This window comes from Emys orbicularis, chromosome 3 (assembly GCF_028017835.1).
Source record: "Emys orbicularis isolate rEmyOrb1 chromosome 3, rEmyOrb1.hap1, whole genome shotgun sequence".
Lineage (NCBI taxonomy): Eukaryota > Metazoa > Chordata > Testudines > Emydidae > Emys > Emys orbicularis.
The window spans coordinates 3,225,045-3,242,579 of NC_088685.1; the positions used below are offsets into that span (position 1 = coordinate 3,225,045).

The 17,535-nt window shown below is 39.8% G+C and overlaps 1 protein-coding gene across 1 annotated transcript in view; it reads left to right on the forward strand.

The window, feature by feature from the left end:
* RAB10 (RAB10, member RAS oncogene family) overlaps window positions 1–17,535 on the forward strand; it is a 55,469-nt gene that overhangs the window by 16,675 nt on the left and 21,259 nt on the right. Inside the window, exon 2 of the mRNA XM_065401536.1 lies at window positions 14,612–14,672. Coding sequence (XP_065257608.1) covers window positions 14,612–14,672 — 61 coding nt within the window. The remainder of the gene's footprint in view (window positions 1–14,611; window positions 14,673–17,535) is intronic.

Sequence of the window (17,535 nt, forward strand, 5' to 3'; positions counted from 1 at the left end):
ATTAGGAAAAACTTCCTACCTGTCAGGATAGTTAAGCACTGGAATAAATTGCTCAGGGAGGTTGTGGAATCTCTGTCATTATCTAACTTGCTGTGGTCTAGAACAATGGTCCCCCAAACTTTTTTTTTATGTACCCATAATGTAATCTGTCCGGGATCAGGGCCTTGGCTGGGGGAAGGGCTGGGGCTGAGGCAGAGCTGGGCTGGGTGGTGCTCCCTCCCACCCCCATGGGGGCTGGCTCGGACCCCACCACGCCCCCCGACCATTCTTCTGTGCCCCCGCTGCACCCCCCTCCCCCAAACATTCATCCGTGTGCCTACCCCCTCCCTGCATGAGAAGACATTGCATCAAGTTTCTTAAAGTTTTGTTTTAATAATTTTAGCATGGAGGTGGGGTATAACCGGAGTGAAGTATTATTTCTTTCAACTACTTTATGCTACACTGCAAAATTTTATATTATCAATTTCAACTTGTAAAGTTCAAATCTTATACTTTTTTGTTTAATGGCAAATTACCAATTGATTTCTGCTATGTTTTTGCATTTCAGATGTGTGAGGTGCTCAATACTACTGTAATGGGGGGCATATAAATACCAGAGATATGGGGAAGGTGCTTTCCTGGAGAATGGGATTTTTCTCTGCCACCCAGTTCCTGTGTCATGTTAAGCAAGTTGCTTAAACTTAAGCTTTTTTTTTTTTTTTTTTTAAACGGGTGGCAGCTAATTGTGTGCCTCATTTCCAGGGTGTCTCAAAATGGTTAAAGTCTGGCAAAGTTCTCTTTCTTTTAATAAGCAACTGCAAACAAGCTTTTTATTGAGAAGTATTAAGAACTCTCAGGGCATGTCTTCACTGGCAATGTTAAAGCGCTGCCGCGGCAGTGCTTTAATGTGGCTTGTGGAGGTGCCGTGACTACACAAGGGGAATAGCTCCCAGCGCTAGTACACTGTCTACACTGGCACTTTACAGCGCTGAAACTTGCAGTGCTCAGGGGGGTGTTTTTTCACACCCCGAGCGAGAAAGTTGCGGTGCTGTAAAGTGCCAGTGTAGACAAGCCCTTAATTTGTAGGGTCCACTGACAGCTCTGCTTAGAATATCAGCACAGTATCTCTGGGAAGAAACACAGGCCCCATGGAATAAATACATGACTTAAATTGCTACACTACTGGAAATGATACAAATAGTGGAAAGTAAGCAAAATTATTCCAGTATTTCTGAAACGTGTAGAAAAAGGCTTTCTTGGTAATTCTTTCAAATCTAGGATTCAATCCTGGAGGATATCAGAATGATCTGAAGTATGCAAATGAGTCTGCAAGAACTTAAAATCTTAACTTCCTGTGGGGACAAAAGGCAATCCCCCTGTGATGATGCTGCCCGTGGGAGCCTGCTGAGGTCACTCAATCAGGGTGAACTGCAAACAGAACAGGGCAAACAAACCCCAAATGCTGGTGGATATTCCAGTACTTCGATTTACCAACCAGCACAGAACAGCTTCTATAGGACCTCACTGGTTACTCAGAAGTTTAAGGGAACTGCGTTGTTTGAAGTACCCAGCCTCAGGCCTCCATCCAGACACACATGTCAAACATAAGATTTTCAGTAATCCTCATCGTATCTCATTGTGACGTTGTGCAGTCTATATGGTTTTATAAAAACTTGATAATAAGTCAATATAATGAAACTGGGATAGTTTTAGTTTTATTGTAATTAGCTTTACATAATTACAATAGGCCCTCAGAGTTACATTTTATATTTCTAGTTTTAGATACAAGAGTGGTACATTTATACAAATCAGATGATCATACTCAGTAGATTATAAGCTTTGTAATGATACCTTACAAGAGACCTTTTGCATGAAGCATATCCCAGTTACGTTACATTCACTTATTACCGTATTTTCTCTAAAACTATCCCAGTTTCATTATATTGACTTATTATCAAGTTTTTATAAAACCATATAGACTGCACAACGTCACACCCTCCTCCTGAACTTACTGCCAGAGACTTGGACACTGACCATGGCGGAGGCAGTATACCTAAAATTCGCTTTTGGGCTCCCCTGTGGGGCAGACACTCCTGTGTCCCCCAAAAGGGAAAGAGACCCTGATCCAGCTGTGGGCTCACAGCTCCAAGCTATGAGAGACCTTTCGCTGGCCAGCCAAATCCCCCCCCTTTCACTCCGGTTGGGTTTGCTTCCAGCTAGAGTCCTTGGGGTTTGTTCCCACCGCAGCAGTCACCAGGACCCCAACTTCCAGCTCCAGGATATATGTCTCTGTGCACCTCTTCCACTCCATTACAGCCAGGTCATGCTTCTGGGTCTTAATTACTTTGTCTCTTAAGTGCAGGCTGGTGGGCAGCCTTTTCTTTTTCCAGGTCAGCCTTTTCCCAGGCAAATTGTACATCAGTTTCCATTTGTCTTCCCTTGAGACCACCACTCGATGAGCTGGGATACCACAGAGAACCCCCTCCTGCCAGAACAGGCACCCCTCCCCTCCTGTCTTGCTAGGTTAGACACTTCAGTCAGCTTCAGCACAGACAGAGGTTGGGCCACACCCATCTGCAGTTCACTGAAACTGAGATGCACTCAGCTCAGGGGCTTCTTAGTTAACAGAGACATTCCCAGCACCCATTGTTCAGTCTTTCTGGGCAATTTGAAACTTGTGTAGTTTTAGCTTCTTTTCATCTTCAGTCTTACTTATTTTGCTTCCTTTTCTGTCCCTACTTCCCTTTCCCGAAATAAGCAAACAGAAAATAACAAACCAGTAACCACTTTGTCTGTTCTCCAGCCACCACACTTAAAATTCACTTAAAATCACTACCAGTATCTCAAAGCAATCAGCTGTGCACAGATCCTGCCGACTACGCCACTGTGACGGGTTGGATCACAGAAACCCCCTTGGGAGCTGCCACCTGATGTGCAAAGACTACCTCTGCTCCTGTTTTCCCTGCCAGCTCAGGACTCCAGCACCCTGTCTTGCTGAATTAGACACTCCAGTCCACTTCAACACAGACCCAGGGTCTGAATCACTTGTCCCAAAGCTGCAAGTTTACCTAAAAACAGCTCACAGGAGTGTGCTTGTCTTTAGCACTCAGATGCCCAACTCCCAATGGGGTCTAAACCCAGATAAATCCGTTTTACCCTGCATAAAGCTTATGCAGGGCAAACTCATAAATTGTTCGCCCTCTATAACACTGATAGAGAGATATGCACAGTTGTTTGCTCCCCCAGGTATTATTAATACATACTCTGAGTAAATTATTAAATACAGACGGTAGGATTTAAGTGGTTCCAAGTAGTAACAGACAGAACAAAGTAAGTTACCAAGCAAAATAAAATAAAATGCGCAAATCTATGTCTAATCAAGCTAAATACAGATAATCTCACCCTCAGAGATGCTTCAGTAAGCTTTTTCTCAGACTGGACACCTTCCAGGCCTGGGCACAATTCTTTCCCCTGGTACAGCTCTTGTTGCAGCTCACGTGATAGCTAGGGGATTCTCCATGATGGCTCCTCTCCCTCTCTCTTCTGTTCCACCTCTTTATATATCTTTTGCATAAGGCGGGAACCCTTTGTCCCTCTGGGTTTCCACCCCCCCTCACTGGAAAAGCACCAGGTTAAAGATGGATTCCAGTTCAGGTGACATGATCACATGTCACTGCAAGACTTCATTACTCACTTGCCAGCACACACACATACAGGGAGACTCACAGGTAAACAGCCATCTGCAGACAATGGGAGCCATCAAGATTCCAAACCATCATTAATGGCCCACACTTTACATAATTACAATAGGCCCTCAGAGTTACATTTTATATTTCTAGTTTTAGATACAAGAGTGGTACATTTATACAAATCAGATGATCATACTCAGTAGATTATAAGCTTTGTAATGATACCTTACAAGAGACCTTTTGCATGAAGCATATCCCAGTTACGTTACATTCACTTATTACCGTATTTTCTCTAAAACTATCCCAGTTACATTATATTGACTTATCAAGTTTTTATAAAACCATATAGACTGCACAACATGTCACTCATCATGTAAAAGAAAAGGTTCTTCCAACCCCAAAGGATCAACCACATTCCCAGGTCCAATTATAACTTAGATCTTACCCAAAATACACGCTATAGTCAATTCTTGTTAATGAAACTAAAATTTATTTAAAAAGAAAAGATTGATCTTTTAACCAACACTCTATGAACATACAGACTTGAATTCAATTCTTGAGGTTCAGGTACATAGCAGAGATGAGTTTGTAGTTGCCAAAAGTCCTTTTAGAAATAGTTCATAGGTTATAGTCCAATGTCCATATTCAGGGTGACTTCAGTCAGTGACTGGGGATCTCAATCCTTGTGGCTTAAGGTTCCCCCTCTTGAAACCCAAAGCAGATCTGAGATGCAGCAGGATCGTGTCCCAGGGTTCTTATACATTTCCAGCAGCCTTTTGGCCTGAGAAAACAATAGGCTTAACTCTCCTTCTCCCAAACATCATGGCCATTAGCACAGGATAATTTATCCATTAAACAGTTCAGATACAGGTTACCACAACCTTCAAAGAGACATATAGACAATAATACTATTTCCCCCAAGTGTCTTCCTAAATACTAATACTCCTTTTTTGATCTTTGAATCAAAGCTATAGCAATAGACAAGACTTGTTTGCTTACATCACAAGACCTGAGCAAACAGCTCCCCTTCTAGCTCTAACAATGCAGACTTGCATTTCAAAGCTCTATTCATTTACACATCTTCCTAACCAGTCTCTAAAGTTCGGCCATGGGTCAGGTCAGTCTGTGAGTTGATTAACTCTTTCTGGCCTTGTCACCTTTCAGTGAGATATTATATTATACTCAGGATGTCACCCCCCACCCCCCGTAAACTGGCAATCCCTGATAAGCAAGGGGCATTTCCCAAAAGAAAAGCTCTGTTTTCAGGAAGCTTACACCCTATGGAGGTTTTTTCTCAAATTATTTTCCTTGGTGGATTCCTAGATATTCAGAAAACAACACTACAAGACTTTCCTTCCCCTTTTCATTGACTAAAATTAGTAGCCCACTAAAGACTCTAGATTACTGAGACATTTTGATCATGGTGTGGCATTCCTATGTGCCCTGTGGTGTGTAGGTGGTTTGGAAGGGAGGTAATGCATAAGACTTCTCCAGCAGGTTATCTATGCTATGAAAACATTTGGGAAGCCTTGCCTTAAAATGTGAGGAAATGTCAACAAACTAGCATGCTAGCCCTTAGGGTGCTAACCCACAGGTTGGCCTTCAACCACTAGTCATTTGTAAATGAAAGACCTGGATGAATCCCTTGGATCCCTCTTTTCTCCCTAATTTCACATTTTGGGACAGGTTAAAGATGTTAACAAAACAGGTGACATCTGGTTGCTGGCATTTTTCCCCCCTACTCTTTGAAGGGTTCTCAGCACAGATCAATCATTTAAACAAATCAATTTGGAGTGCTGACAATGGAAATGCTGCCAGTTCTCGTGGTTTAAGGCTGGACAGTTTACCTACCATGCTTCTCTAATGTTTGAGAGGAATCTCCAAGGTGTTGCAGGAAGTAGTTTGATTTGGTAGGTGACACTGTGCCTCTTAGACCCAGTGCTTCAGAATAAGGGCACTGACTTATTGGAGAGGCCATTGTTTGGATGAGATGTCAAAGAAGGTGCTGATAACATTTTGCTACTTATCCAATAAGACTGTCAGGAAGACCCAGCTAGTCCACTATCTTTATACATTTTTAATTGCAGTGCTGTCTGTTCAAATTCACCTGTTGGCTTCAATTGCTTATACCTTGATTAGCACACTTTCATCTATTGAGCTAAATACTTTAGGAAGATCTAGTAGCATTGGCCTCTGTTCCCACAAGTGAAACTGAAGCTCAGAGGCTTAAGAATATGCCTGAGTTAAGAGCTAGTCAGGTGAAGAGCTGAGAATAACCAAGACCATAGGACTCCCAGTCCAAGCCTATTCGCTAAGGTTACTGCACACTGATTTTCCTGTGTCGACAAGGAGTGAATTTAAAATGCACTAGCTACTGTGCACTAACTCCCTGTGTGGCCAGTGTTAGTGTCCTAAGAGTGCCCTCAGGCAGTTAAGCTTAGTACACTTACAAAGTGCATAATGCTAATGCACACCAGGCACTCTTAGTGCATAGTAAGTGTGTGTCCACATGGGGAGTTGATTCAGAGTAAGTAGTGTGCACCAGCTACTACAGGCTTTTCCACCCATGTAGACAAGGCTTACCATGGAATGTTGTGCTGTACACTCCAAAAGTAGCTGATTAATGTTCACAACGCTCTTTAGGATTAATTGTACAGTACCAACAGCATACATGATGCTTTACAGACAAGATGGCTAGGTTCCTGCCTCAAAGAACTTGTAGTCTACAAAATCTCTACCTGCATTTGCTGGAATAAGACACCAGGGTGGATTTGATTTAAATCACTAGTCAGGAAGACTTGATTTAATCATGAATTTCTACATAATAGTGCATTCTTGTTGATACACTTCACAACTCAGAGATGTAGGTTTCATTTTTAGAAGGTACACTAAACATTTTTTTTAAGTGATTTATTTTGAAAACTTTTCAGATTAGTTTTACCGCTATATCAGAAAATGAATGATTGGTTATTTCACTTACTGGTAATTGAAGCAGGTATTTATGAAGTCATTGGGAGGTGAACTATCTCCAATTCAACAGGTTAATCATTAATGTTTTGAGGATTTTCTTGCCATACTGTATTATCAAATATTAGGGTTGGAAGAGACCTCAGGAGGTCATCTAATCTAATCCCCTGCTCAAAGCAGGACCAACCCCAACTAAATCATCCCAGCCAGGGCTTTGTCAAGCCGGGCCTTAAAAACCTCTAGGAGGAGAACATCACCAGACAGACATTTAAATTGTTTTATTTAATTAAAACAACGTTATGTATTCTGGATTTTTTTTCTTCAACAGCAAACGTAATATTTCAACAAAACAAGCATATGAATTTTTGAATTTAGTTAAACATTCAAGTTTTTTAAAATCAGGTTTGATTTTGTTAAAATTGTTTAACTAAAATAGTTAAATGAAATATATTTAAAAAAAACCCAAAATTAAATCAACTATGGCTAGGTCTACACTACCCGCCTGAATCGGCGGGTAGAAATCGATCTCTCGGGGATCGAATTATCGCGTCTTGTTGGGACGCGACAATCGATCCCCGAATCGACACTCTTACTCCACCAGCGGAGGTGGGAGTAAGCGCCATCGACGGGGAGCCGCGGAGGTCGATTTTGCCACCGTCCTCACAGCGGGGTAAGTCGGCTCTGATACGTCGAATTCAGCTACGCTATTCGCGTAGCTGAATTTGCGTATCTTAAATCAACCCCCCCGTAGTGAAGACCTGCCCTTAGTCAGCCAGGTCAACATGAGAAACTTAAAATATTGGCTTCTGCAGCTAACTCAGTCGTCTTCACCTTCATTTTCCTGTTTGTTCATAATCTGGAAAAGAAAAAAGCTTTCCTGCTTTTTAAGGTCCCAAACGATTTCTCAATTTAGAATGAATTAGTCCAAATGAAGAAAACATTCTTTCTACATTGGCAGAAGAAGCTACTGCTGTAAGTGAGATTATCACTTCGACATCTCTGAATCCAAGTGCTTAAGTGACTTCCAGTTCACTGGTGTGACTTTCTTTAAAACATCAGCAAACATATATTTCTTGAATGGTTCAACCTTAGCTCTGAAGTTTATTATAGTTGACATTATGGAGGGATGATTGCTGGATGTCCATGTCATAGCCAACCCCTCTTCTTCAGCAGTTTGACCCTGGTACCGAGTGTTGAGAATATTTCCAAGAAAATGAGCTGGAGATAGTGCTTGTCCCATTTGTTTTTTTTAATGCTTGTAATTTAACTGTCACTGCATATTTCTCTTTTTAAGATCTCACTCAGTTCCTTCCAAATTTCAACAGCGTCAGCAATAAAACAGCTGTTTCCCTGCATTTTATTCAAGCCTACAGAAATAGGCTTCAGGGTACTCAGCATGTATTCAACGTTTCTCTTAAGCCCAATGTTGAGAACTTTGGCTATGACAGTGCCATCTATTTTTTCACAATTTTGTTCACAAACTGTCATCAGATTAGGCCAGTTCTTGATATAGTACTCAAAACAGTCCACTACTGAGTTCCATCGCACGTCTTGTGGGAGAGTTAGCTTGGTTCCTCCCACTTTTTTCAGAGTAGCTGCTACAAAGTGGTTGTTACGGAAGTATTTTGCAATTTCAACAACATTAGCCTTTATTTCTGGAACACTGAAGTCTTTGGCTAGGAGGTGCATCAAATGAGCACTGCAACCGTATGTTGTTAGCTTGGGACTCTCTCTTCTAAATTTCTTCTCATCTTGGATACATTTGCAGCATTGTCTGTGACCAAGCTGCGTACTAGACATTTGAATTTTTTTTCAGTTTGTTATAGCTTTTACTGCTACTTCTTGTAAGTATTCTGTGTGTGCATTTCCTGATGTATCAATTGTTTCTGTAAGGAAGACCTTCCCTCCTTCTGTTGTCACACAAGCACATACAACAGGACCATTGTGGACATTGCTCCACCCATCAAGACTCAGGTTAACAATTTTGACCTCTAGATCTTTTGCACACTGCTCAATTTCTCTTTCATACACTTTATCCAGCAATTTGCCTGCGAACATTTGCTCTGTTGGGTGGACTGTATCCTGGTCTTAATGACTGAACCATGTTAATGAAGTGTGGGTTCTCGATCATACGGAAAGGGGAGTTTGTTGCATAAACAAACTGGGCAATTTTTTCATCAATTACCTCTTTTTGTAATCTGCTGGTTCTTCTCACAAACGTATCTATGGTGGTTTCTGGATGATGGAGATTTTATTTTTATTTTTTTTGCTACAGGTGATATACTGTGGCTATGTGACAAACACTATCATTGGCAGATAACTCTGAAACTATAGAAAATGATAGTGATCTTGAAGGTGGATAGTCTTCAGAATCCTGTATGTTGAGGATGGATTCTTCTAAATAAAATAAGTCAATGCAGTTATTTAATTATTATTACCATACTGCTCATTTAGTATTACTCATTGCATTCACTGACACTGAGTACTACTTTAAAGGTGAAATTGTAAAAGGAAGATCTGCTTATTTCAGCTATTTATTTTTTATCACAACTGCATCTAAAATGATAGTTCCATAGAGTAAAAACTTATATTTTTTTTTGCTCAAACATGATAATTCAAGAATAGTTCAGAAGGAAGACACAGACCTTAAAGAAGTATGAAATAAAAAAGTTTGCCAACCTGAAGATCCTGCATCTTCAGACATGTTCCTTTCATCATCTTCAATGCAGCTTCCTCCTGAGAAGGAACGCTTCTCATGATGTTTCATTTGGGCAACCAGGTCTTGCATTTCTTTGTTGCACCGTTTGCATTTTACACACATGCCTGTCTTACCCACAGGTGGAGGAACTTCATTAAAATATTCCCAAACTAGGTCTCTTATGGCCTGCTGCCATGATAGTTTTTCCCTTCTAGTGAGAGAATGGTATGGTAGATCTCAAATCAGTGAAGGATGCACTCAAAGACCTCAAGACTTCTGGAATATGCTGCTCAAGCAGTTTCACTTTTGTTTTTACTGCCTGTCCCTCCCTTCTCACATTTATCTCCAGACTTCTTCTCGTTGTCCAGATCTAATCCGCCCCCAACAATCTTCTAGTCTTTGCACTTTTAGAGAGAGGTAAGGGATTGACTCTCTGTACACAAATTTGCAGAGGGAAAATAGGGTTGAGGTCTGTTATTTCTCACCTCTATCTATTTATTTATTTATTTTATTAATTTTATTTATTTATTTAATTTAATTTATTTAAAAACATTTTTGCTGTTAACAAGCATGTTATCTCTGGAGAGACAAATCCACAGTTTGAGAACTGCAAAACCAAGCATCTTTGGTATCTTCTAGACTGTGCACTGAGTCCCATTGGATAGATAGAAAGATTAACCTAAGTAATCTGTACAGAAGTCCCTGGAACCCCATAAGATTGGGTCCCTAATCCATGAACTATTGGAACTGCATTTACCAAACTTTTCTTAAACATTACATGAATATATTGTATCATACTATAGAATTAGAATTTATAATTCCTATTCCATGATGAGATATCTTTGAGTTATAATGCATTTTAATTAAACCTATCTTTAGATAGGTTTTTTCCTCAAAAAGCATTTTATCAAAAAAATCCGATTTAAATAAAAAAACCCATTTTTTTTTAAATCATTGATTTTTATCCACGCTGTAAGACACTGTAGACTCTTATGCCAACAAGGTTTCCTTTGGCTGTCAAGATTATAACCACATTTGAGGATTCTCATTTTTAGATCATAAATATATCATCCTTTGTGTTTGGGGGAGAGAATTGGGGAGAGACTCTGTTATAAGCTACACTTGTTTTTTTTTTTTTTTAATGGGAATTATCTTTCCCAATATGGAGATAGCTGAGTGTTCTCAATCAGTTTCCCAGGAGATCTGATATTAGGGTGACCAGACGTCCCGATTTTTAGGCGTTTGTCCCGTGTCCCAACCGATGTTTGGTCGGGACGCAATTTGTCCCGATATTTCACTCTTGTTTTTTGTTGGTGGGACTCCACTCTCTTCCCCCCCCCCCCCCCCGCCCGCCAGCGGGACTCCGGTTTTTTTCCTCTCTCTCTGCCGGCAGGACTCCGCTTTTTTTTTTTTTTTTTTTCCCCTTTGCTCCGCTGGCAGGGGGACTCTCCCCCTCCCCCCATGTGTCCGATATTTTCTTCATCCCATCTGGTCACCCTATCTGATATGTGGCTGAAGATTTTTGGCTCCCTCCTAATTATTCACCCAGCACTCCCTAGCCTGTGGAGTACAGTTGTCAGACATCATCCAGTAGCTTCTAGCTCTAAGAGATGGGTGAAACTAGCACTTCTCATCTCCTTCATTCTGGGATTGACTGCACCTTATTCTGCTTACGAGGAATTGAGTTGCTGAGGTGATTTTCACTTTAGGTTCTCATGGACCTTTGCAGCATATGGGAATAGCGGAATTCCACATAACATCCAGGATTCTTGCCTCCTTTTGGGGAGACACCCACTGTCTAGGATATCTGTAGTAGAACTTCAGTGGTTTAGAAGCTGTTCAGTCCTTATGCTTCCGGAAGTCAATTGTCAGTGTAGAATTCCATACAAAAAACTACATGAAAATAATGAAGGTTTCAAAGCGAACCACTTTAACTTAGGAAAATAGCTAAATTAAGGTTCCATGGGCAGCTTATTTCTGCCTCTTGTGCAGTCAGCTTTAGATCTTGCAGAAAAGATCACATGTTGGGTGGTGAAGGAGTTATGGGGCCACCACACATTACAGTGAGGGTAACAAATATTGATTATCCAACCTGAATGAATGAATTGGGGGTTCTGTGGGATAACAGCATGTGATAGACTACATGTGATCAGTCAGACTGTAGGACAGAATTAAGATAGCATCCTCTGCTTAAATATTGTCACTTCATTTTTAAATTGCTAAACTTTTAACCTTAATGCTTCGTCTTGTATGATATGTGCTTATAGTGGGTAAACACTGATATGATGTTTTTTTAAAATGTAGCTGAATTCAAACAATATATGAAGATGTCCTAGCCTGGTTTAGTTGCTTTCAGTACTATACCTGCAGATACTTGTAGAATTTAAATAACAAACGTATTGCCTAGAGTTCTGTCTAGCAGCTCTGTCAGAAAATCAGTCAGAATTCTGTCAGGAAAAAAACTGATTTAGGTTGTAATTCTGTTTCTTAGTCATTTGCTCTTCTTCCAAGGTGAAATAAAGCAAAGTTAATGCCCTTTTTAACTACCTTTGTACAGCTTGATGAAGCTGCAATTCAGAATCCTGGACTACCATTTTTAGATTGGGTTTTTTAGTTAAAGGTAAATGTTTAAAATATTCTACATAAAATAAGGCACAAGATGTTCTTGGAAAAGGCATTCCCGAGTATGTAACAACTTGGTGACTAGCAGTGGAGTGCTTTTTGAGTGAGCTTGCCCATGAGACCTTCCTGAAGCAGAATTCCTCTATCAGATGCAGCCTTTTCCAAAGGTAGCAGAATTTTCAAGGGGAAGCTGTTGGCATGCTGTTCTCCAACCCCAGGCCAGTTTCAGTGACTTCAGTTTACAACCAAAGGCCAATATATTCAGGTGAATTAAATCTCAAATAGGCCTTGTGACAGCATCCTGAGGCCCATGTAGCTCTACCTAAACTGTGGCGTTGGTTCCCTTTAATCTGTGGCATCCTGATGCAGCACAGTGAGATATAGTGGCAACTTCATCTAGATTTTTCTAGAAATGTCTGAATTATGAAATTAACTATAAACATGGTGGTTGATTTGTCTGATATGGTCTCGACTTCCAATTTTATATGCCACAGAGATTGTATTGACAGTGCATAACTGCATCAGAAATCATTGGATGGAAGGAAAAGCTGGGAGTTTTGGCAAATGGGTAGGAGACATTTGGTTTCTAGCATGGAGACACATGGAGGAAGTGTGGAATTTTGGGAGCACTAGTTAGCTGTTTCTGCTAACTGATACACAGTAGAACTTTGAAACCTAAACCTAAATTAAATATCAGTTAAATAGATCCCACTGCCTCTCTGGTATGTCCATAGCTGTCAGGACTAAAACACTAATTGTTTTTTCTACGGTTAGTGTAGATAGCTATGAAACGGACTTAAATTCAGCACATCCGTCCCAGTTTTCTGCATGCAACTTGCCCTGTGTTGCTTTTTAAAACTGATTTTCACCCCAATTATGACTCTGCAGAAATCTGGAACCTAAAACCTGTGGCAACTTTCATGAAACAGTCTGCCTCAGTCACTTATCCAGCTAATTGTTTGAAATTGCTAAAACTTGGGGAGAAGCTGGGTTTTTTGGGGGGGGGGTTGGTTATTTTTTAAAAGAAATCTGTACATTACACTTCAGATAAGCCAGTATGCTTTCTATAAAGAGTCTAAAGCAAATGTAGTGACTATATTCCATTTTTAACTCCCGCACAACAGGCCCATAGAGGCATGTGTATACACTTTAGCCTTGTACTCTCTCTTAACATACTAAGACCTTCCAAAAAATATATGGGTAGCTGAAATCTGCCTTTTTTTTTTTTAGCAACCTTGAAACTATGCATTTTTTTCAGTACTCCAATTCAGTGTTTATGCTGAATAACTTTATTGATCAGTATTGGCTTGGTCTGAATGCTTTCCTCTAGTGGTGGAATATGAACATAATCACCAAGCAAGATTGAAGCCTTCAGTGTGACTAGGTTTCTCTGCCAAACATGTCAGTTTTGACAACCAAGTGTAATTCTAAGTACTCATGCCTTTGCCATAACTTAATCTCTGTTAATCAGTTTTCAGTTCTAGTTGCTATTTTAACAAAAACAAAACAACCCCCCCCAAAACTCTTCCCACTTTACTGCTGAAGATGACCTGCTGTTCCTAATAGAAGTGTTTTACCCAAGGCTCCATTAAATCAGTGTCCGGTTTCCAAAGTCATTCCAGAGGAGATCACTTGTATTGGATTGTGACTAGCTTTAAGTCAGAAGTATATGCATGTCATAAAATGAATAACTGCAGTGGAATGTGTACAAAAGGATTTTGTGATGAACCTTGGGTTTTGCAATGACATAAATATCCAGTGCTACATAATAACTTGTATCAACAGTTTCAAAAGTTAAATCATCCATATTTCTAATACTAGTCAGTGCCCAGAGACTACAGTGGAGAATTCTGTAAGTTAAAGAAACAATGAAAGCAGTAGTCTAGACAAGACAAATGTGAAGGCCTTATAATTGTAAAAAGAAGTAGGTTACTTTGAACATGACCAGTAAAGAAAAATAAGCTTGTCCTTATTCTGTAGCTTTGATATTTTATGTAATATCTCTTGGTTTTAAAGTTTCTGATCTGTTTTACTTTAGAAACTCAGGTTCTGACTAGATTAGATATTAAGCTGCAGAACTAGTGAAATGGTGATTTCACAAGAGTGAAAGTGTGCAATTGACTAAAATTCCCTTCATTGTTTAAAAGCTGTTTAACACCTGCATGACTTGAATTATTAGCCTTCTGAATAAAGGAAGCCTTTGTTTAATGCAATACTTCTTGGTTATTTCAGTTAAGGTGTTAAAACTCCAACATCCCAAGACCTCCCAGAAGTTCTCCAGCAAAATCAGAACAATATTTCTAATATGAAAACTTGGTCTGCCTTCATAAATCATAAGCACAAGCCAAATCTTTTAAAATCATTTGCTGATCACCTTCAAAATATGTTATGCCACCTTCAAGCAGCTTTTTAAAATGGATATAGCTAGACCACTCTCTGGGGTCTTGTGTATACTAAGAGAGCTCCCACCAGTGCAGCTACTAGTCAAGCTGTACTGGTGGATCTCAAGTGTAGAAAAGGCTCCACTGTCCTCTCGTCTTCCCCGCTGTGTTAGTTAAACCTGCTCCCTCTGCCTAGAACAATTCTGACAACTCTGTCCAAATGTGGAACTGGTTTTTTAGAAGTATTGCTAAAGCTTTTTTCCTTTGTTTTGTAGGGATAGACTTCAAGATCAAAACAGTTGAATTACAAGGAAAGAAGATAAAGCTTCAGATATGGTAAGTGACATCCTAGAACTTGTACTGCCAACATAATTACGATATGGTTCCTCAGATAGTTTAGCTCAGCTAAACTACATAATGGTTTCCAGTCCTATCAAGATGAATTGCCTTATGTGAATATCCATATGCATTGTTGCTTAAACTTCTTTTTCAGAAAGTAGGAGGAGAACATTAAAATCATAGAGATTCCCGTCTAGGTACTTTGCCTATCTTGAGTATAATGTCATGAATGCATTGCGTATTTCTGATCGTGATGGAGGTTCATCAGTAGGTTTATGGAATTTTCTTAAAGGATATGACAGCAGAATTAGAAACAGAAAAATTAAGTGATTAAAACTTTGCATGGGTTAGAACAGTTGCACAGTACTAATTCATATTACTTTTCTGAAATATTGAAGGAAAATATACCTTAATTTTGTTAAAAGCTTAATGCATTTCAATAGGGACAGTAATTGCATTTCATTTGCAGGTTATTGGCAACTCTTCTCTGAATGTTTGAAAACTGGGACTGCTGATAGTCCATGGTTTTGTGGGAAGTGTTTAAAACTGATGCTTCAACAATGGACTGTATTAGTTTATAGTATGCTGACTTGGCTTGTATTTTGTAACTTAAATTTGTGTAGATCAAATAAGGCCATGACTGGAGACACTATAAATCAGTAATTCTGGTAATACCTGCAGACTTCTGCATCACCAAGAATTTGTAAGATGTCTGTATAATTTTTCTGTTTGGCCTCCTACACAATATCTTACCATAATAAGACATGTAAAGCATAAATACTTAATTGGCTGGTGAGCTTACTTTTTAATACAAACTTCCATGTAAAGCGAACTATATTTAAAAACAAAAAAACCCATTTCCTCAGGAAGCAGCTTTCCCCTGTCCACTATGATGACCCTAACTGATGGTTCTTTCATATGTAGCAGCTGTCCTAAAAAATAGGCTGGGATAAAGATGATATGGTTTGTGGGTATTGACAATCTAGGGGCAGCCTTCTCTGGTCAGTTTGCTTGGACTCCTTTTTCTCAGCCAGGTGCACTCTGCTCCTTTGGTTGTCTAACTTCTGATTAATCTGTCCACTTCCCTGCTCTGCAGTACAGGCTAAAGAATTTGGTGATTCTGCAGAGCTGCGTAATGGCCTTTTACTTCCATATTCCTGTTTAATGTTCCCATCCATGCCTGTATTGCTCCTACGGCAAAGGACTTTCTCAGCAAGAGCATAAACATATGAAACTGATGCAGCCCTAACCAACTCCAGGCTGGGTCAAAAGGGGTGCACCATGTAGGATTAATGCATGTAAGATGGGTGAGGAGAGGGAGGGAGCCTAAGACTTCACTTCCACTTGTTGCTTTAGCAGAGGCATTTTAATTCGTTCCTGAATTTTTGTCTGTGTACCATTGTTTTAGAGTAATCTTTTTATTTTCGCAGCTGCTGTCTTCTACTTCTGTGTAAGCTGTAACAGACTTTGCACCGGAGTATGGAGTGTACATTTTTCTTTGCATTTCCTGAGACAAAGTGAAAGCAGTTATTTACCTTATAGGGTTGCTATAAAGATAATCATTTTGATGACTGAAGTTGGCACATACAGCACTTTTCAGGTTCAAGGTATTACCATGCTGCTTGTGTTCTAGCCAGAGGGAAGTGTCTATGTTGGGAAGAACTTATAGAAATTCAGTCAATTTAATATTTATTGCACCATGTGTAAACCCAATAAACCGATGACCCTGCTAATTAACATGCTTTGTATCCTGAACATTACCACCTCCTTGTACACACCATGTCTTCTCCAGCATTTTGCCTAAAAAATGTCCTTATCTTCTAGGAATACCTCTGAACATATCCAGGATAACGGGGTCAGTGGCAATAAGCAACAGTTATTATAAAGAACAGATTATACCAGGCAAAGTTGATTGCCTTTTTAGATAGAAATACAAAGCTAGCGGATGAAGAAACACTAATCTCTGTTGAAATCATTTGAGCATCTCTGTAGTCAAAAGCAAATCTAAATGAATAGTTTCAGTGAGGGCATTATCACTTGGATTGGAAAGAATTGGAAAACAAGCTAACAAAAGGAATATTGTGGAGGGGAAGGTGTCTAACAAGGTTCAGTTTGTAAAGCTGCTCACTAGAGCAGAATCTAATGAACGCAAAGGGTATAAACAGGACTTTAAGTTTGCAGATAATAAAATGGGGAAGAGTTGTGAACTGAAGTATCAAGGTGACTTAGGGAGATTAAAAACTATGGACAGAAAATGGAATGCAACTTGGAAGAATGCCAGATAATACATCATGGGGAAATTCAAGACACTCACTGAGGAGAGAGAAGACTATGAAACAGTAATGCTGAAAGAGACATAGGAATGTTGGCCTGCAAACTAGACATGGGTTTTCAATATTGTAATGCAATAAAGGCAAACATTTTTAGGTTGTGTGCATTCGCACGTCAACAGGGAGCAATGAGGAGTGGTTCCTCTATGCTAACTGAGACTTCATTCATCTTTGGACACCTGACAGTAGATAGGCTGGAGGGAGTTTAGAGTGGAGCAACAAAAAATAAGGTTCTAGAGGATATTGACTTAAGGAGAAGAATTGTGGATGCTGGCTGTGATTACAGCCTGGGGATCTTTGGATCTAAAATCATGAGCCTTTGTTACCTCAGCTAAAGAAGTAGGTTCTAAAAGCTGTTGTAGACTCAACCCTCTTGACAATGAAGAGCCTCTAGAAAGGGACAGCTACACTTTTAAAATAGAATGAGGGGCTATAACAAAGTAATGGGATGACTGTTCTTAAAGATTCAGGATGTCTTTGGAAAAAAAACTTTTAGCAGATAAGAGGTGAGAGAATGTGGAGTAGTAATT